The 20723-nt window shown below is 45.8% G+C and overlaps 1 protein-coding gene across 1 annotated transcript in view; it reads right to left on the bottom strand.

Moving 5' to 3' along the window:
• Positions 1-20409, bottom strand: part of CREBBP (CREB binding lysine acetyltransferase) — a 150189-nt gene extending 129780 nt beyond the window's left edge. The window contains exon 1 of the mRNA XM_027117557.1: positions 20331-20409. Coding sequence (XP_026973358.1) covers positions 20331-20382 — 52 coding nt within the window. The 5' untranslated portion in view covers positions 20383-20409. The remainder of the gene's footprint in view (positions 1-20330) is intronic.
• Between the last annotated feature and the right edge of the window lie 314 nt (positions 20410-20723).

Genomic DNA, 20723 nt, shown 5'->3' with positions numbered 1-20723 from the left:
CGGGCGGAGCGGGGTGCGCGGGCGGTTGTGGGGCCCGGGACCGGCGGGGCCGAGTAGATCGCGCTCGAAGCCCCGGTCGGGTCCGCGACAAGATGGCGGCTGTTGATTCCTCAATTAAAAAAAAAAGAAAGTTTTTTTTCTTCTCTTTCCAGAGCCTGAACGGGGAGGGGGAGGGGGCGGGGCACGCCGGTGCGTCACCCCCCCCGAGGCGTCACCACGCACGGCCCCCGCCCCGCCCCCTCCACCTGCGCCTGCCGCAGCGGAAAGAGCCGAGCACGCTCGGACGGAAAGGGCCGAAGATGCGGTCGCTGTGCGTCGTGCCGCCGGGCGGCGGGGCTGCTGGGCTGCCTGGCGGGGGCCGGGCCTGCGGGACGCCGAGCGCCGGGCATCGCCGCCACTTTTGTTCTGACGGTGACTGGGCGGCGAGGGCTCTGGCTACGACCTGGTCGCGAGCCGGGCCCCCAGGCGCGGAGTCGGCGCCGGCCGGGCCCGCCTGTCCCGCAGGGCGACTCTGCCAGGTCCCGGCTCCTCACGCCCCTGCCCCGCGACCCTCCTCCGCGACCAGGCCTGGCCACTTCCCCTCTCCGGATGCCATCGATGTGTCGTGGCCTCTGCAGGTTACATACTGCTCTCGGGTCCGCCTGCGAGCGGGTGCAGATGGGGAAACTGAGGCAGGAAGTGGCAGGGCCGGAATTCGAACTCCCCCACGTGAAGTGAGGGGGGCGCAAGACTCCTGAGCCCCTGTTCCCCAGCCCGATGAGATGGGGGTCACCTGTATCGGGAGTTGGTGAGCGCTGCCTCCCAGACGGACGCGCTCAGCCTGCGCCCGGCCCAGAAGTTCCCATTACATTAGGGCTTAGGGCCTCGACGACCGGGGCGCGCCCCCCACCCCAGGACAACTACCTGGACCCCACAGGTGTTCCAGACAGGTGTGGGGTCCCAGGGAGACCAGCCCGCGTGGCCACTCCCCGCAGGACAGTTCCACAAAAATCTAAGGTGTTCACATATCTCAGCTCCTTATCTGCTTCTCACAACTTGCCAGCGCTTCATCCGAAGTCCTTATCCGAAAGGTATCACCAGCAACCTGTTTCCTAAGCTAGAATCCTGTGAAACAGCACCGACTTCTCCCTCTCTCCCACCCACCAAGCAACCTGCCTTCCCAGGTCCTTTACCTGGACAAACCGCTCTTCGTCCCCATCCCACTGCCCCAGAGGCGTCTCGCATCTCCCAAGTGGCTACGATGGCAGCTTCCCACTTCAGTGTCCCTTGCAAACTGTATTTCTCCCCACGCAGCATCAGAGTTAACTTCTTGGAAAAACAGAGAAAGAACTCTGCTTGAAACAAATAGCTCCTACACATAGAAAAAAAAAAGCCCATATATATATATATATATATATATATATATATATAGTCTGGGGGAAAAAAGAACATATGTATAGTTGTTTTAAACAAATATATATATGCAAAAAAGTGATTGTCTTCAAGTGTCAAGACTGAGTGATCTTTCTACTTTCTTCTCTTTATATTGTTCAAAATCTTGACTGCCCCCCATCCCTCCCTTCCACTTTCCATTCTTCACTCCACCCTCACTCCCCGACACCCACGCAGCCACTAGGAAGTTCTTACCATTCTGACCTTTTTATATTTTTGCAAATGCTGTTCCCTGCGCTGAGAATACATATACCTGGCAAACTCTAATCCCAAGACCCAGTTCAAACATCACCTACTCCAGGAAGCCCCCCCAGCTCAGTTTTGGACTCCCACAGCACTTGTGGGCATACTTCTGTGAAGGCATACCACACACTTTCATTTATCATCCTTCATGTCTTTATTTATCCATCAAATATCCCCTGAGAATCTCCTGAGGGCACTGCCACTGTGCTAATCTCTTGGGCAAAGAATAAAGAAAGAAATCTCTATATATTTGACGAGGCCAAAGAGCAAGGCCTGGAAATCAGAAACAGAAACATTCAGGAAGGCAATTTGCACAAGAAGGCAGAAGGTGTTTAGAGTCACAGAGTAACACAAGGCCAGTGGCATCCTATATCTGAATGTGCCTTGTGTGTCCCTCTCACCCCAAGTCTGTGGGCCCCTTGAGGGCAAGAGCCAGGTCTTAGTCATAGTACAGTGCCCTGCAAGAGGTAGGTTTGTAAAATTTGATGAATGAATGAACACTGTCAGGTTCCCCTGAGTCCTAGAGGCCTCCAGGACACCGAGAAGGATGGGCTCCAGCCTGAGGCAGCTCCAGGCCACTCACCCACAGAGGGGACAACGTGTCAGGTCACTGAGAGGCCACAGCCAGGACCTGCTTGGATCAGTAGGGACACCATCTGGCCTTCAGAGTCCCTGGGTAAATGGTTTACACAACAGTGGGCCCATGAGCTCATACCACCCCTCACCCCCAGAGGGGGAAATTGAGGGCACCCGTCCCTGTAACCCAGAGGTAAGTGACCTGGATGTGTCAGGGCTGGGGCTGAAACACAGGTCTTCAAACCTTCAAACCCCATGTTCTTCCTACCTCACCACGCTCAACCCTGAAACATACCTGCTCTACAGACCTTTTTCTATCTCATTTGTATCCTTTTATTACATTCCTCTGGTATTTCTTGATATCTGCTTTTTCTTTCCTTTCTATGTCTTCTCTCCTTAGTCTGACTCCCGTCAAAGAACACCGCACTCAGACATCGACAGCAGAATAGCAAGGAAGGAAGTATGGTTCCTGTCTGCCCACCCTTAGCTTGGGATCAAGGTCGACACAGACAAAAGGGACCCAGCACTATTGAGTGCCTTCTGTATGCCAGGCCACTCTGCCACATGCTCCACTTGGATCAGGACTTCCCACAATCCTGGAAGGAAATATCATTGTCCACATTTTATTAAGCAAGAAATAAGGCCCCAAGGAGGGCCAGTCACTCAGCCACTAAGGGGCTCTGCTAGGTTGCAAACATAAGGTTGCCTCCTGCTCTCTCCATTCTCAGAGGCCGTGTCACCAAGGAATCCCCATTTACGGAATGCTTCGGGCCCGGGAGAGGAGGATTAGGTAGAAATAAATCAGGAGAGATTTCCTGAGAAAAGTCCATTTGAATCCATCAACTGCTGAATGGATAAATACAATGTGTTATAGCCACACAATGGAATATTATTCAGCCAGACAAGGAATAAAGCACTGACACAGCTACAACATGGATGAACCTTGAAAATACGATGTTTAGTGAAAGAAGACAGTCACTAAAGACCATATATTGTATGATTCCACTTATATGAAATGTCCAGAATAGGCAAATCCATGGAGACAGAAAGTAGATTAGTGGTTTCAGGGAGCTGGGGAGAGGGGGAGACAGTGGATGGTCGCCAAAGGTTATGAGGTTTCTGTTTGGGGAGATGAAAATGTTCCAAAATTAATGGTGATGAAGATTCACAACTCTGAGCTGAAAACCATTGAAATCTACACTTTGGGTGAATTGTATGGTACAGGAACTCTCTATCAATCAAACTGGTTCTTAACATGTCGGTTTGGGAAGAAGTAAGAGAGACAAGGAAAGACAGAAGGAGGCTGGTGCTCCCAGCAGAAGGACACAAGTCAGGACCAGTTGGGAGAGCGAAAAAGGGATCTGCGTGGTGGCACCAAGTGAAAGCTTCTGGGGGGAAGGGCAGGGCGGGGTTGGATTTGATGTGATTGGGATTTCCCAGGTGGGGGCTGAGGGATGAACTCAGCAGAAAGAAAACAGAGACCCAGAGTCACAGACTGAACTGGAAAGAGAGGACGTTGATGGGGGAGAATTGAGGAATGTGCAGCTCAGGCTCCTGCCTCGGACCCCAGTGGACATTCATGCTCAGCGGGCCCCAAACAGAAGCCGCAACCTTGTCTCCACTCCAGCTCTGCCTCAGGTGCTCTGCTTCCTGGGAATGGCTCCCAACTCTCTTCTTGGGGACCTCAGGGTAACTTCCCACTGTCCCCTTTCCTGAACCTTTAATCTCCCCCCTACCCCCAAGGGCTTCTTTTTGTTTGTTTTGTTTTGTTTTTTAATTTATTTATTTATTTGTTTATTTATTTTTGGCTGCGTTGGGTCTTTGTTGCTGCGCACATGCTTTCTCTAGTTTTGGCGAGCGGGGGCTACTCTTCCTTACGGTGCATGGGCTTCTCATTGCAGTGGCTTCTCTTGTTGCAGAGCACAGGCTCTAGGCACGTGGGCTTCAGTAGTTGTGGCAGTTGGGCTCAGTAGTTGTGGCACATGGGCTTAGTTGCACCGTGGCATGTGGGATCTTCCCCGGACCAGGGATCAAACCTGTGTCCCCTGCATTGTCAAGCAGATTTTTAACCACTGCGCCACCAGTGAAGTCCCCACCCCCACCCCGGGGCTGCTTCTCCTCAATAAACGGTCAACCCTGATCCTGCCCCATCTCCTCCATTCCCAGTCAAGCTGCTTGACCCAGTTGTCTACACTGGCCCAACTCACTTCTCTTCTCCCAGGCACGATTTTTATTTTTATTCATGAAAAATTTCAAACCAGTTCCAGAAAGTAATGTAGAGACACTTGTGTCTATATTGTTAAGGTAGACAACGTTAACATTTTGCCATATCAGCTTCAGACCTTTATTTTACTTATTTATTTAAGGAATCACATGTCAGAGACAGAGCTAAAGCCCCCATTTCCTGCCCCTCTCCCCCAAAGTCACCACTTTCCTTGGTGTATGTGGTTACCATGTAAGATGTTTATTTTTACTAAGTCAAACCAAGTGGAATTGCCAATACTTGACTGTTTTTGATCCCCACCCCCCAACAAATTAATATGGTTGACCTAAATATGACATGTGCATACAAGTTTTTCATCCTGCCAAATTGAAACTGTATTCATTAAACAATAACTCACTATTCCCTGCTCTTCCCAGCCCCTGGCAACCACTGTTCTACTCCAAGCTTCATCTGTGTTGTAGCGCATGTCAGAAATTCTTTCCTTTTTAAGGCTGAATAATAATCCATTGTATTTATATGCTGCAGTTTGTTTATCCCTTCATCCATTGATGGATGTCTAAGTTGCTTCCACCTTTTGGCTATTATGAATAATGTTGAGTGTACAAATGTCTCAAGACCCTGCTCTGTCTTACTCCTTACTCTGTTCAGGCTGCTAAAACAAAATACCATAGACTGGATGATTTATAAACAACAGAAATTTCTTTCTTACAGTTCTGCAGGCTGGAAGTCCAAGATCAAGGTGCCAGCAGATTTGGTGTCTGGTGAGTGCATGCTTCCTGATTCATAGACGGCTGTCTTCTCTCTGTGTCCACACATAGTGGAAGGGATGAGGGAGCTCTCTGAGGTCTCTTTTATAGGGGGCACCCCTAACCTCCTGAGCTTTTTAAGGGTCAACTGAAAGGTTCCCCCACCTCTATTACAGTGTTTCAAATTTAGAGATATCTAGTAAGGAGAGTTCCACCACCCCCTCTTCCTTTTCAAAGCTGTCTTGACTATGCTTAGCCCTTTACTCTTCTAGATGAATTTTAAGGTAAGTTTTTCCAGGACCATAAAAAAAATTGGATTTTTTATTGAAACTGCACTGAATGTGTGGATTAATTTGAGGAGAATTGCCATTTAAAATATAGTGAGTCTTCCAGAGGAACATGTCATTCCAACACTATGGGATGTAATCTGCAAAATCCAAACTCTGGGAAGCTCTGCAGGAAACGCAACTTGGACTTCTTTAACAAATAAATTTCAAAGAAAAAAACATAAAGTAGATGAAGGGAGATCCTGAATATAAGGGTACTTAAGAAACATAACAACCCTGATTCCAACAAGTTTAAAATAATGAAACAACTGGAAATTGAAACACTGACTGGCATGAAATGATATTAAGAAATTAATGTTACATTTTTGTGTGTGATAATGATACTGTGATTATATATTTTTAAATAGTCCTTATATTTTAGAGAGATAGGCTGAAATATTTGTAGGTAGAATAATAGGATGCCTGGGAGGAGTAGATGGGAAAAGAGATGAAACAAGATTGGCCAGGAATTGACAGTTATGAAGGTTGAGTGATGGGCACTTGAGAATTCATTATATGATTCTGTATACTTTTGTGTATTTTGAAATTTTCAGAATAAAAAGTTTCTCAAATATTGAAATATTGAGTCTTTCCATCCACAGACATTCTTCATTTATTTAAATTTTCTTCTGTCATTTTTTTTTTTTTTGCGGTACGCGGGCCTCTCACTGTTGTGGCCTCTCCCGTTACGGAGCACAGGCTCTGGACGCGCAGGCTCAGCGGCCATGGTTCATGGGCCTAGCCGCTCTGCAGCATATGGGATCTTCCCGGACCAGGGCACAAACCCGCGTCCCCTGCATTGGCAGGCAGACTCTCAACCACTGTGCCACCAGGGAAGCCCTCTTCTGTCATTAAAAAAATATATTTATTTATTTATTTTTGGCTGTGTCGGGTCTTAGTTGCAGCATGCAGGATCTTTTGTTGAAGAGCGCAGGCTCTTGTTGCAGCACACAGGCTGCTCTCTAGTTGTGGCACATGGGCTCCAGAGCATGCAGGGTCAGTAGTTGCCCTGCGCGGGCTCTCTAGTTGTGGCACGTGGGCTCAGTAGTTGCAGCGCATGGGCTTAGTTGCCCCACGGCATGTGGGATCTTAGTTCCCCGACCAGGGATCAAACCCATGTCCCCTGCATTGGAAGGCAGATTCTTAACCACTGGACCACCAGGAAAGTCCTTAAATTTTCTTCTGTCTTGCAAAGTTTTATAACTTTTTCCATAAAGTCCTGCATATCTTTGGCTGATTCAACAAATTTGCCAATTACTTATTTACTAGTTCTAATCACACTAATAATTTTTCTCTAGCGTCTTTTGGATTTTCTATTTAGGCCATCAGATCACATGAAATGAAAACAACGAAATTTTGTTTCTCCTGTCCAATACTCATAACTTCCATTTATTTATCTTGTTATACACTGCCAGTTAGGTCTTTCAGAATAATGTTGAATTTAAACAGTGATAGATGCATCTATGTCTTGTTACCAACCTGAGTAAAAATAATGTTCTTGGTAGGTTTATTCATTCATTCCATAAGTACTCATTGACCAATTATTATGTGCCAGGCACTGTAGTTGGAATACAACAGCAAACAAATCAAAGGTCCTTGCCCTCACAGACCTTACATTCTAGTAGGCAGAGAGAGAAGATGAATATAATTAATGATTAAATTCTACAGCATATGTTAGAAGGTGATAAACACTATGCAGAAAATTAATAAGATAGGTTAAGGATGATCCAGAGTGTCAATGTGGGACAGGTGCAATTTAAAATAAGGTGATGGGGCTTCCCTGGTGGCGCAGTGGTTGAGTCCGCCTGCCAGTGCAGGGGACACGGGTTCGTGCCCCTGGTCCGGGAAGATCCCACATGCCGCGGAGCGGCTGGGCCTGTGAGCCTGCATGTCTGGAGCCTGTGCTCTGCAACAGGAGAGACCACAACAGTGAGACGCCCACGTGCCGCAAAAAAAAAAAAAAAAAAAAAGGAACTCATAAGCTGTGTAAAAAATGTTTATGGAAAAGAAAGGGAACCTAGTATCACCAAAATGTCATTCTGGCCACTGGGCATAGAAGGGATGGGAGGGACAAGAGAAGAAGGAAGGCCAATTAGGAGACAATTGCTAACAACCCAGGCTAGAAACTATGGGAACAGTGGAAATGAAGATGGAGAAACATGGGCAGTTTTGAGAGAAGTTAAGGAGATAAATACCAAGAGATTTTGGAGATTAAGCATGGAAGTAGGGGGGATCAAGAGTGGCTCCCAGATCTCTTATTTGGGAAAATGAGTGGATGGTGGAGATATTCATTATGATCGGGGACACAAGAAAACTAGTTTTTTTTTTTTTTTTTTTTTTTTTGCGGTACGCGGACCTCTCACTGCTGTGGCTTCTCCCATTGCAGAGCACAGGCTCCAGACGCACAGGCTCAGCAAGCCGGCTCCGCGGCACGTGGGATCCTCCCGGGGCACGAACCCATGTCCCCTGCATTGGCAAGCGGACTCTCAACCACTGCGCCACCAGGGAAGCCCAGAAAACTAGTTTTGAGAAGGGAAATAATGATGTCAGTTTAGGGCATAATAAGTTAAAGGATCCTTTGACATCAATAAAAGGACACATCCAGCAGGAAGCTGCATACATAGGATATACTCTGGGCTGGATGTGCACATTCAGGAGTTATCAGCAAAGAGATGGCAACTGAATACAGAAGTGGATGAAATATCCCAGGAAGTGTGTAGAGCAGGAACAGGGGACCCAAGGTCAACGCATGGAAGTGTTCTAAGCATGTGGAGAATGAGCTTAATGGGGATAAAGTATTAGGAGAAACTAGTGTGGAAGTTACAGCTTTAGTCTTGGTGCTATGGTGGCTTAAGACTAAGGCAGAGAGAGTGAAGTAGAGACACTTGTATTGATTCCAGTGATACTTAGGGCTTCTATTCAGATATGCGCAAGGAGCTCCTATTGGATCAACCCTTCTGCAGATCACTACTGAAAATTCTGGACCAAACATTAAAAAAAGCACCTACTTAAAGGCCCTGGAAGGAAACCAAAAACAATACTGGAGGGGCATCAACCCTTGAAAGAATGGAACTGCATTAGATATTTCACATTTTTATGGTTTCTAGCCTGAGGGAAGGTTGCAGTAACCACCATTCCAGATGGTTAAAATTCCAATAGAAAACTCATAGCTCTATTGGTTTGAGGAACCAGGGGATGATTTGTGACAAGCACAGCTGCTGGAAAGGAGGGAGAGAAAACTTGGCAAGAACAGAAACAGAGATGAAGTGCTCCAAATTCTGTGTATAAACTGCCCAAATCTTTGGCTGACTCATAAATAATGCATGCATTGGCACCAAGCTAAGGCTAAAGGAACTGACCTGAGGTTTCAGCTGCTTCCCACTATGGGGAAGACAGAGTTTGCAAACAGGATCCAGCCAAGTTAAATGCTGGCTTAAAAAAAATCAACACTGTTCAGAGGAAGATAACAGGATTCAGAGTCTCTGTAATATATCATTCACAAACCAATCTTACTAGACATACAAAGACATAGGAAAATGTGGCCCACTCTCAAAAGAAAAGACAATCAATGGAGGCTGACCCCCAAATAAACAAGACATTAGAACTAGAAGACAAGGATGCCATAGCAATTATTATAACTTGTATTGGCCACATAGGGCTGCTGTAACAACATACCACAGACTGGATGGTTTTACTATTGAAATTTATTTTCTTACAATTCCAGAGGCTGGAAGTCCAAGATCAAGGTGCCAGTGGTGTTGGTTTCTCATGAAGCCTCTCTCTTTGGCTTGCAGATAGCCACTTTATCTTTGCTGTGTCCTCACAAGTCCTTTTCCCTGTTCATGCACACACCTGATGTCTCTTTCTTTTCTTGTAAGGACTCCAGTCCTATGGGATTAGGGCCTCATTTAACCTTAATTACCTCTTTAAAGGTCCTATCTCTAAACACAGTCAGAGTTGGGAGTTAGGGCTTTAACATATGAATTAGGGGGCAAAATTCAGTCCATAAAATAATTGTTCTCAAGGACAATATGTATATAAAGATATATAGATATAGATAGATACTTATAGTATATATAGATATATAAACACAGACATTTAGGATATAGGGTATCTCAGGACAGACGACAGGTACAGAAACGAATAAAAAGAACCAAATGGAAATTCTAAATATAATTTAATTAAAAATTCATTGGATAGGCTTGAGAACAGATCAAACACTGTAGAAGAAAAGATCAGTAAACTAGAAGATGGGACAATAAAACTACCCAAACTGAAGCTTAGAGAGAGAGGAAAAAAAAGCATGAAAAATAGCCTCAATGACTTGTGGGACAAGATCAAATGGTCTAACATGAGCAATTGGAGTCCTAGAAGGAAAGGAGAGGATGGACAGATAAACATTTTTGAAGAAATGATGAATGGAACTTTCCCATATTTGGTGACATACTCATCGATTCAAGAAACTCGGAAAAACCCAAGCTGTATAAACACAAAGAAAACTACATCCAGGCATTTCAAACTGCTGAAAACCAAAGATAAAGAGACAGTCTTGAAAGCAGACAAAGAAAAGTGACACAATAGATACAGGGCAACAAGAATCTGGATGATACTGACTTCTCATCAGAAACAATGGAGGCCAGAGTGCAATGGAACAACACCTTTAAATTTTTAAGAGGAAAAAAAATATCAATCAACTCCAATTCTGTACCCAGTGAAAATCTCCTTCGACATTTAAGGTGAAATAAAGACACTTTCAGATAAAACTAAGAGAATCTATTGCCAGGAAAACTTTTCTATAGAAATGCTAAAGGACTATCTTCAGACTAAAAAGAAACTATATCTCCTGGAAAATTGAATTTTCAGGAAGAAATGAATGACATTGAAAACGGTATATATGGGCAAATATAAAAGAATATTTTTCCTCTTAATTCCATTAGAATACATATAAATGTTTGAAGCAAAATTTATAGGGTTGGCTTGATTGTAAAGTTTACAATGGGTGAAGATATAGCATATACAAAAACTATAGCATAAAGGATGGGGGAAGGGAGTAAATGGACCTGTTTCTACATTTTGGGAGCAGTAGCATAAGACTAGCTTTAAATAGATTGGGAAAAATTAAGGATGCACATTGCAATCCCTAGAGCAATTACTAAAGTAATATGGCACACAGATATTGCTAAAAATATTCAGTTAATACCAAAAAGGCAGGAAAGGAGAAACACTAGAACAAAAATAGAAAGGGCAAACATAAATCAAATGGTAAAATGATAAACCTAAATCCAACCATAGAAATAAGTACATTATATGTCAATGAACTGAACACTCCAATTAAAAGGCAAAAGTGGTCAGAGATTATCATACTAAGTGAAGTAAGTCAGACAGAGAAAGACAAATATCATATGATCTCACTCATATGTAGAATCTAAAAAATGATACAAATGAACTTATTTACAAAACAGAAACATACAGACGTAGAAAACAAACTTATGGTTATCAAATGGGAAAGGGGGGTGGGATAAATTAGGAGGTTGGGATTAACATATACACACTACTATATACAAAATAGATAATCAACAAGGACCTACTGTATAGCACAGGGAACTCTACTCAGTATTCTGTAATAACCTATATGAGACAAGAATCTGAAAAAGAATAGATATATGTATATGTATAACTAAATCACTTTGCTGCACATCTGAAACTAACACAACATTGTAAATCAAGTCTACTCCAATATAAAATAAAAATGAAAAAAAATTCTACAGTTTATAAATTTTAAAAAGAGGCAAAAGTGATCAGAATGGGTTTTTTAAAAAAGCAAAACCCAATTATATGCTGTCTGCAAAAGCTTGACTTTAAATAAAAAGACACAGGTTGAAATTAAGTGGATGGAAAAAGATATATCGTACAAGCAAAGGGACATAGGCTGCAGCAGTTACATTAATATCAGATAAAACTGACTTCAAGATACAAATATTACCAGAAAAAAAGAGGACACTTCATAATGATTAAAGGGTCAACTCATTGGGAAGGCATAAAAATCATAAATACGTGAACATCCACTTAAGACTTCCATTTGAAGATGGAAAACCAAACATATGCGTTTAGCTCCACTCCCTCAAACACCCTACTAAAATACTAAAATATATATTGCATTATTAAAGAAAACCCCAGGGACTTCCCTGGTGGTCCAGTGGTGAAGAGTTCGCCTTATACTGCGGGGGATGGGGGTTCGATCCCTGGTCAGGGAACTAAGATTCCCACGTGCCACGGGGCAGCTGAGCCCGCACGCCACAACTACAGAGACCACACGCCCTGAAGCCTGCTCTCACCACAACTAGAGAGAGAAAACCTGCACACCACAAGTAGAGAGATGCCCGTGCGCCACAACAGAAAAAGATCCCGCATGCCGCAACTAAGACAGGGTGCAGCCAAAAATAAATAAATAAATAAAAATAATAATAAAAAAGAAAACCCCATACCTACAAAAGGTATAATGATTTCCTACTCACCCATTACCTAGATTTAACATTTATTCACGTCATTCTATATTCGTTTCTCCCCCCACCACAAAGTATCTTAAAATAAATTTAGTTTTTTAAAATTTTAAGTGGTTGCATTTTACCCAGTAAAGGAATTTGTAAAAAATTAAAAATGTATAAAGTCAATAAAATTTTTAGAAGAAAAATAGGAGAAAATGTTTGTGATCTTGGGTTAGTCAAAGAGTTCTTATATATGACAACAAAAGCACAATACATAAAAGAAAAAAATGATCAATTGGACCTCATTAAAATGCAAATCTTTTGTTCTTCAAAAGACACCATAAAGAAGACAGACAGGCAGATAATACACTGGGAGAAAATATATCCAAAATACATTTATGTTAAAGAACTTATATTCAAATTTAAAAAAATTAAAAATAAAATAAGATAAAAACAAAAGAAAAAAAGGAAAATAAAAAAGAACTTGTATCCAGAATATACAAAGAATTCTCACAACTAAATAAGAAGACAAACAGTACAATTAAAACTGGGAAAAAGATTTAATTAAATATTTTACCAAAGAAAATATACAAATAACAAGTGAGTATATGAAAAAATGCTCAAAACCATTAATCATTAGGGAAATGCAAATTAAAGCCACAATGAGATAAAACTTCATACCCACTACTGATGTCTATAGTAGAAAACAAACAAAAAACCCAAACAATAACAAATGTTGGCAAGGATGTAGAGAAATAAGACTCATGCATTGCTGGTGTGAATATAAAGTGATGCAGCCACCTTGGAAAAACAGTTTGGCAATTTCATATAGAATTAAACATATTCTTAGATGTGACACCAGAAGCACAAGCAACAAAAGAAAAAAAAAACAGGTAAATTGGACTTCATCAAAATGCAAAACTTTTATGTATAAATAACACTATCAACAGAGGAAAGGCAACCCGCAGATTAGGAGAAAATACGTGCAAATCATTTATCTGATAAGTGATTAATATCCAGAATATATAAAGAAATCCTGAAACTCAACAGCAACAAAACAGACAACCCAATTAAGAAATAGGCAAAGGATTGGAAAAGACGTTTCTCCAAAGAAAATATACAAATAGCCAATAAACACATGAAAAGATGCTCACTAGCATTAGAAATTAGGGAAATGCAAATCAAAACCACAATAAGATACCACGTCACAACCCTTATGATGAAATATATATATATTTCACACAACAGTGTATATACACAGTCAAATAAACTAAAAAGTAAAATATGTTCTATCCTCCTACCTTAACAAGCATACCTTCAGAACTACCTGGAAGGCCAGGTTCTGATATAAAATACTCAGGCTCTCTGGAGTTCTGCTCCAGAACGTGGAGGTGTGGGGATTTCTGGCCCCTGCTGACATCCCCTCACCCACTCTCTTTTTTCTTCCAGCTCCTGATTCATCCCACACCACGAGGGGCCTCATGTGCATGCACGTGGGCACTCCAAGCTCCAACCCTGTCTCCCACAAAAGGGTGTTTTTCTGGGCTACTCCATAGGCATAAAGTTGTGAACAATTTGTAGTGTGCTCTGTCCTCAGGACAGATCTAGAGAAGATGCCTGCATGGTCCTGGAAATGGACTTTGAGCTATTTGGGCAAGGAATTCCAGGTTTACAGGTATGTACCTAGGTTACTATCAGGGCATGGGCTCTGAGTTGCCCAGTGTGACTTCAGAGTGCAAGGTGAAAGCCAATCAGAGTAAGAGTGGATACTGATGGGATCACAGCATCCCTTGATGGAGAGCAGGCCAGCCCCATAAAGACATTCCCATGACCAGCACCGTGTTGCCCATGTACAAAGTGGCGCCACCGCTCTGAATGGTGACGATGAATTCAGACAGCTGATGCCCACTGAGCGCTTACTACGTGCCAAGACAGAGCCTAGTGCTTTCCACACCTTATCTGGTTTAATCCTCTCAACAGCCCTGAGAAGTAGATGCTATTCCCATTGTTCCCATTTTACAAACAGAGCACCCAAAGCTTGGAAACTTATTCAAGGGCAGACCCAGCTGACCCGAAGTCAGAGCATCTGGTCCCATTACTGCAGAGAGGCAGCTCCTCAGGGGTGTGAATCTGATCTTAATTGCAGAGCTGGGAGTGACCAAACAAGTTCTATCACATACCATCCCCCACCCCCCCACCCCGCAATGCCCTCTGGCTCTTGTAAGACTCCACAAGCACCTCCTACTGCTGGATGGAGGGAAGGAAGAGGAAGAGCCCAGCCCCACTCTGCTGAGCACCTGAGGTCCACTGGGTGGGTTGGCCTCTCCGGCCTTGAGCCAGTCCTGATCCAGACCACGCTGCTGGGCAGCATCTGGACTCATGCTTGTGTTTGAAGCTGGGTGTTTCCCTGCCCCAGTAGGGAAATCTTAGCTTGGGGCCTAGGCTGGGCCCATGGCTGGACTGAGACATTTTTGGAAACATAAGTTCGAGCTAATGGGTCTGGCCCCACCAGAAGCTAGTTGCAGAGTCCAAGAAACTTCTGGAAAAGTCCCCCTCGGCAGCACCAGAGGAAGAGCTCAGGCTCTGGAAAACTAGGTTCTAATCCCACGCCTGCCACTTCCTGTAGTGTGACACAGGGAAAGTTCATTAAAGATTCCCAATCTGGGAATGTAAGTTGGTACAGCCACTATAGAAAACAGTATGGAGGTTCCTCAGAAAACTAAAAATAGAATTACCATATGATCCAGCAATCCCTTCCTGAGCATATACCGGACAAAACAATAATTCAAAAAGATACATGCACCCCTATATTCGGAGCAGCTCTATTCACAATAGCCAAGACATGGAAACAACCTTAATGTCCATTGACAGATAAATGGATAAAGAAGATGTCGTACATATATACAATGGAATATTACTCAGCCATAAAACAGAACAAAATAATGCCAATTGCAGCAACATGGATACAACTAGAGATTATCATACTAAATGAAGTTAAGTCAGAAGAGAAAGACAAATACCATATGATATCACTTATATGTGGAATCTAAAATATGGCACAAATGAACCTATCTACAAAACAGAAACAGACTCACAGACACAGAGAACAGACTTGTGGTTGCCAAGGAGGAGGGGGTTGGGGAGAGTGAAGGACTGGGAGTTTGGGATTAGCAGATGTAAACTATTATATATAGGATGGATAAACAACAAGGTTCTACTATATAGCATAGGGAACTATATTCAAAATCCTGTGATTAAACCATAATGGAAAAGAATATTTTTAAAAAAAGAATGTCTCTATGTATATAACTGATTCACTTTGCTGTACAGCAGAGATTGGCACAACACTGTAAATCAACTATACTTCAATTTTTAAAAATTAAAAGAGAAAAAAAAGATTCCCAACCTGGGACGGGAGTGAACATGTCTACTATGGTGGTTTTAAAATACGTCTACAGGGCTTCCCTGGTGCTGCAGTGGTCAAGAATTTGCCTGCCAATGCAGGGGACACAGGTTCAATGCCTGGTCTGGGAAGATCCCACATGCCGCGGAGCAACTAAGCCCGTGCGCCACAACTACTGAGCCTGCACTCTAGAGCCCGCGAGCCACAACTACTGAGCCCATGTACTGAAGCCCATGTGCCTAGAGCCCATGCTCCATAACAAGAGAAGCCACTGCAATGAGAAGCCTGTGCATCACAACGAAGAGTAGCCTCCACTCTCTGCAACTAAAGAAAGCCTGCACACAGCAATGAAGACCCAATGCAGCCAAAAATAAATAAATAAATTTAAAAATAATAATAAAATAAAATATGTTTGCAAATCCCTTGATATTCTTCCCTTCAAGAGGTGGACCCTAGTTCCCCTCCCCTTGAGTGTGGGCTGGACTTAGTGACTGGCTTCCAACTGATAAAATGAAGCAGAAGTACTGGTGCATTACCTCGGAGACCTGGTCTTAAAAGGCACCATGGCTTCCTGCCTGCTCCCTCTCTTGCCCTTGCATCTCTCCCTCTAGTGGAAGCCAGCTGCCATGTCAGGAAGAGAGGCACACTGGTGAAGGACTGAGGTCTCCAGCCAACAGCCATATGAGGGCACCATCATGGAAAAGGACCCTCCTGCCCCAGTCCAGCCTTCAGATGGCAGCAGCCCCGGACAACATCTTGACCACAACCTCATGAAAGACCCTGAACCAGAACCAGCTAGTGAAGCTGCTCCTGAATTTCTGACCCGTGGAAATGGTGACATAATCAATGTTTGGTGCTTTTAGCCAGTATATTGAGGGTATTTTGTAACACAGCAGGAGATTACAGATATATACACTCATCTCAAGTATTTGTCAGGATTCACTGGGATAACAGACACGAAATGCCAGATACCTGATGGATGCTGAGTCTGATTAGCTCCTTTCCACTCTGCGGTCTTGGCAGTCCCTTCCCCGTGGGGCTAAGGTTTGGACTGTGGGTTATGCCCACTCAGGGGCCAGCCCTCAAGCAGGTCCCTGGCTTCTTTCCCTCCCCCCCACCCAGCAGACCTCCTGGCCATGCCCACCAGAGACACTGTCACCCTGGGGGAGGACTGCTCTCTCTTTTATACAGAGGATCAAACAAATTGGTTGGCATCCAGTTCAATCCAAATCCTGCATCAATACTACCAGCCTCGCCCGCCAGGTTCACCTTCCGCACAATAGCACAAGTGGGATGCCCAAACTATAAATCAGTTCACACCACTTTTTGCTTTAAACCCTCCAGCAGCTTCCCTTTACCCTTAGTGTAAAAATCCCAACTTGTTACCATAGCTACAAGACTCCTGTGATAGGCCCCACCCCCACTGTATAATTGATTATTATGCTTCAGTTTCTCATATTCCAAATGCCATCCAAACGTGCCAAACCTCTGCACGTGGAACATTCTTCCGCCAAACCTTCACAAGGCTGCCCCCTCCCCATTAATTTGAGCTCCACTCAGTGTCACCTCCTTAGAGCCCCACCCCAGGCCATGTCCACCACATTATCTTATTTCATCCTTTTTATCACCAGCTATAATGACCAGTTGCCTTGTTTATTGCCTGAAGCCCACCTACTGCTGGAGAGCAGAACTTTGCTTTGATTATTCTAGGGCCTGGAATGGTGCCCAGAACCCAAGAGACACTGGATGAAGGCTTGTGGGCCAAATGGCTTCTTGAACATCAATCAAATTCCCTTTTGAAAGCTTTGGAGGCATCTTTCTTCATGAGGAACCCTCTGGAAAATCCTTCCATAAAGGGAATGAGTCACCTCCAGACTTTCGAACAGCAGGTCATACCTGCATCATAATCATCTTAATCCAGGAAGGCCTTTGTTAGGGATTTTGAAATGCCAGTGTTCTGAGAGGCAGTAAATCTTTTTCTGATTTGGTTCCAGGTAACGTACAGGGACTGGAACACCCTGATTTTTACCCCTTGGCTGGATTTTCATGTGGATCTGCCTGGCCAGCCGTCCTTTGCAAGGAGCAGAGGTCCAAAGACCATGTGGCTCTGTGATGCAAACCTTTTCTCCACCCCCCAGGAGGGCAGGGACCGAGTAAGGGGCCACCTGAAGAAGCCAGAATGTTCTGAGGTCCTGGAGGTTGGAAGAAGGGAGGGCACCCAGCATGGGGCTGAGAGGGGCGTGGCTCAGGGATAAGGACGGACTACAGGGCCACCCTCCAGCAGGTGAGATGGCCATGGCCTCCAGGGCCAACCAGCAGAGGACTCTGCTTGTTCCCGCTTCCTTCCAGGACCTAGGGGAGCTGAGGGGCTCATGGAGGACCCTGATGCTAACTGGTCTCCTTGCTTCTCTTGGTGCCAAACACAAACAGTCGTCTTCTACAGATAAGATCGCATCATTCCTCTGCTTGAAGGAATCACTCCCCTTATTCTCAAGATGCAGACCCATCTATATGTTGAATCTCCACCTCCAGCCCCAGCCCCTGCTGCTGGCCGCAGTCACACTATTCCCAACCCTGGCCATCTCTGTTCGCTGAGCCACAAGGCTGTTCCTGCCACGTCATCTCCTGAAAGAGACCATGCAGCCCTCCTGCCCAGTCCAATCCCTACTCACTTCACCGTCTCCCACTCCTGTCCTGTGGGGGGGCACAGCACTGCCACGGCCTCAGCTCTTATGTGTGGGTTTGATTACTGCAGTCCCAGGGGGACGGGGATGCTGCCTGTCCTCCTCACCCCTGCACCTGGAGGGGAGTGGCCCTGGCACTCAGCAGACACTCAGACCACACTGAGTGAAAGAAAGAATAGGAAGCTCTAAGGGCCAGGCCAGCATTGTTGGAAATGCAGTGAAAATGACGGACGGGGCTGGAGAGCTGGGTGAAGAGCATTCAGGCGAGTCTCGGGCTCTGTCTCCAGGGGGTGGATGTGTGTGGATGGAGCAGGGTGTGTCCAGGTGTGTCCCCCTGGCTTGAATCTGGGGAAGCCACATCCCCAGTCTCCCTTCACCCAGACAGCGTGCGGGGTGGGCGTGGTGGGTGGGGAAGGACTCACTGGATCTGGAAGGAGAGAAGGGGCCCAGCGTGGTCTGGGGATCATGGCACTCTGATGTCCCCGGCTTTGCCCAGGGGAGGGGAAGAGCTGGGGAGAATGGAGAGGATGAAGGGGTCAGGAGGAAACGGTGTGACCCGACAGGTGCCCTGGGAAAGCAGCCGAATGCAGCTGCTTGGACTTGAGGTTTTCTGCCACTTTGTGTGGCTGAGCATGGGGCACCCTGTGTGTCCCCACTTCTGGGTATAGAGCCAGGGCGGGAGCAGCATCTTCAGCTAAGAGGCATGAGGTCACCGCTGCTGCAGGGGGAGGGCAGGATACTCGGGGTCAACCACACCTGTACCCAAGGGGGCAGGTGGGACCTGGGTAGGTAAGGCGTGGGCAGGACCAACCAGAAGGGGCCCAGCCGTGGCAGGGGAACAGGGTTCTGGAGACTCCCTCTGGACCAGGCATGCCCTTTATTGCCTGGATTTAGGGAAGTCCAGCGAGTGCCTGGGGAGGGGGTGGGGTGTCTGGGAGGCCATGGGAGCATTCAGATGTTAATGCCTGGTCCACCCCTGCCAGTTGGAGCCAGCTGAAATCAGACCCCACCTCAGCAGGTCAGACCCAGCCCTAAGTGGCCTCAGGTCTTCTCTGTGTCCAGCCACCCCAGCCTTCCATCAGTCCCTGGAAGACACTGTGCTCCCTGGGGCTCTGGTCCCCAGTCTCTGCTCTCTCTAGAACCTCCATGACTCCCAAAACTCCTCCTTATCCTTCTAAGATCAGCTCAGCCATCTCATCCTCAGGGGCCTTCCCTGGCCCTGAGGCCAGTCCAGGTCCCTTGGTCCCCACCAAACACTCATCCTTCTCAGGGCCTGACTTTGCTGACATGCATCTCTGTTCCTAATTCCACAGGGATGAGAGTTTCCCACGGACTCAGTCCAGAGGCTCGGAATCAGAACTACTGTTGCTCACTTCTCTATCATCGACATCTCATGAAACATCCACTGAATAGATGAGCAAAGGAATGAGTGGGCCCAAGACGCCCACCCTCGTGTGGATCTTATCACTCCCTTCTTGGCTATGAATTCAGGTAGTGGATACCACTCGTGTGGTCAGGAAAACATGGCTTCTCTGAGGAGGTTGGGATCTTAGGGGTGCCCTCCCACTGTAGCAAAGAGAACCCACATGGTCTGGCTGCGAGGGACACAAGATCCTGCCTGAAAATACAAGAGGCAGAGTTGCGCCCCCCAGGGCCAGACCTTTGAAGTGGAGCCTGAGCGCAGTAGAAGGTTGCCCAGGCTGTGCACTGCTGCGCTGATGGGACCTTTTCAGCACAGACATCTCCTCCTGTGGCTCACCTTTGAGCTCCTGTCTCGCAGCACATGGGAGAAATCCACGTCTTTGTAACACAGTTGGCATTGCCATGGACCAAACAACTAGCTATTTGATTTTTCTCTATATTCTGTTTGACTATTTTACCAGGATTTTCCCCCCTCTAGAAATACTTAATCTTTCCCAACTGGCTGGAAAGGTGGTCAAACAAACAAAAAGATTGATAAACAGGGATTTAATTAAAGGCATGGGCTACATTAAAAAGCAGTGACATTTCATCCTTTCCTTAGCGCCGTAGTAAGACTAGAGAGCTTCTCTTATTCAGCTCTTCAGTTGCCTAAACTGGGAAGGCTTGAGCTAGGTATTTCCCAGGATGTACCCCCATCCCCCACCCCCGGGAGCTGAACGCAAGTCTGGAGGGGGTGGAAGCACAGAGACTAGCATTCCCCCCCTGAATTGTTGCAAAGGGCGATCCTCACCTGCCACGAATAGCCTTGGGCAGAGCCAGCGGGTCCACGCGCTGCCAATCATCACACAGGAAATAAGCTTGCTGGCCGACCCCTGTGCACATGCCCGGGAGCAGCGCCAGAGCCCACAGAGCGGAGAGGGCTGGGAGGAAGCGGGCTCGCAGAACTAGGAAAACCTGTTCTGTGTGGGAGAGGCTGTGTAGCAGGGAACCCTGCGCAGAGGAGGAGGGGACTCCAGTGGAGGATTAAGGTGGTCTTTGCTCACCTGATCCCATAACTACCGCAGGGAGATGGGTAAAAGCACATGTAAATTGGGTGAGATGCACGCGTTTCACGGGGAAAGGCAGGGAGAGACTCTTAAGTGTTAAAGCACCACCTGTGAAAACTGCCCCTTAATGGGAAAGC

This window comes from Aethalodelphis obliquidens, unplaced genomic scaffold (genome assembly GCF_003676395.1).
Source record: "Aethalodelphis obliquidens isolate GAN/ISIS:26980383/991018 unplaced genomic scaffold, ASM367639v1 scaffold18, whole genome shotgun sequence".
Lineage (NCBI taxonomy): Eukaryota > Metazoa > Chordata > Mammalia > Artiodactyla > Delphinidae > Aethalodelphis > Aethalodelphis obliquidens.
The sequence above is the reverse complement of the archived record's forward strand: the minus strand, read 5'-3'. Positions and strand labels throughout refer to the sequence as shown.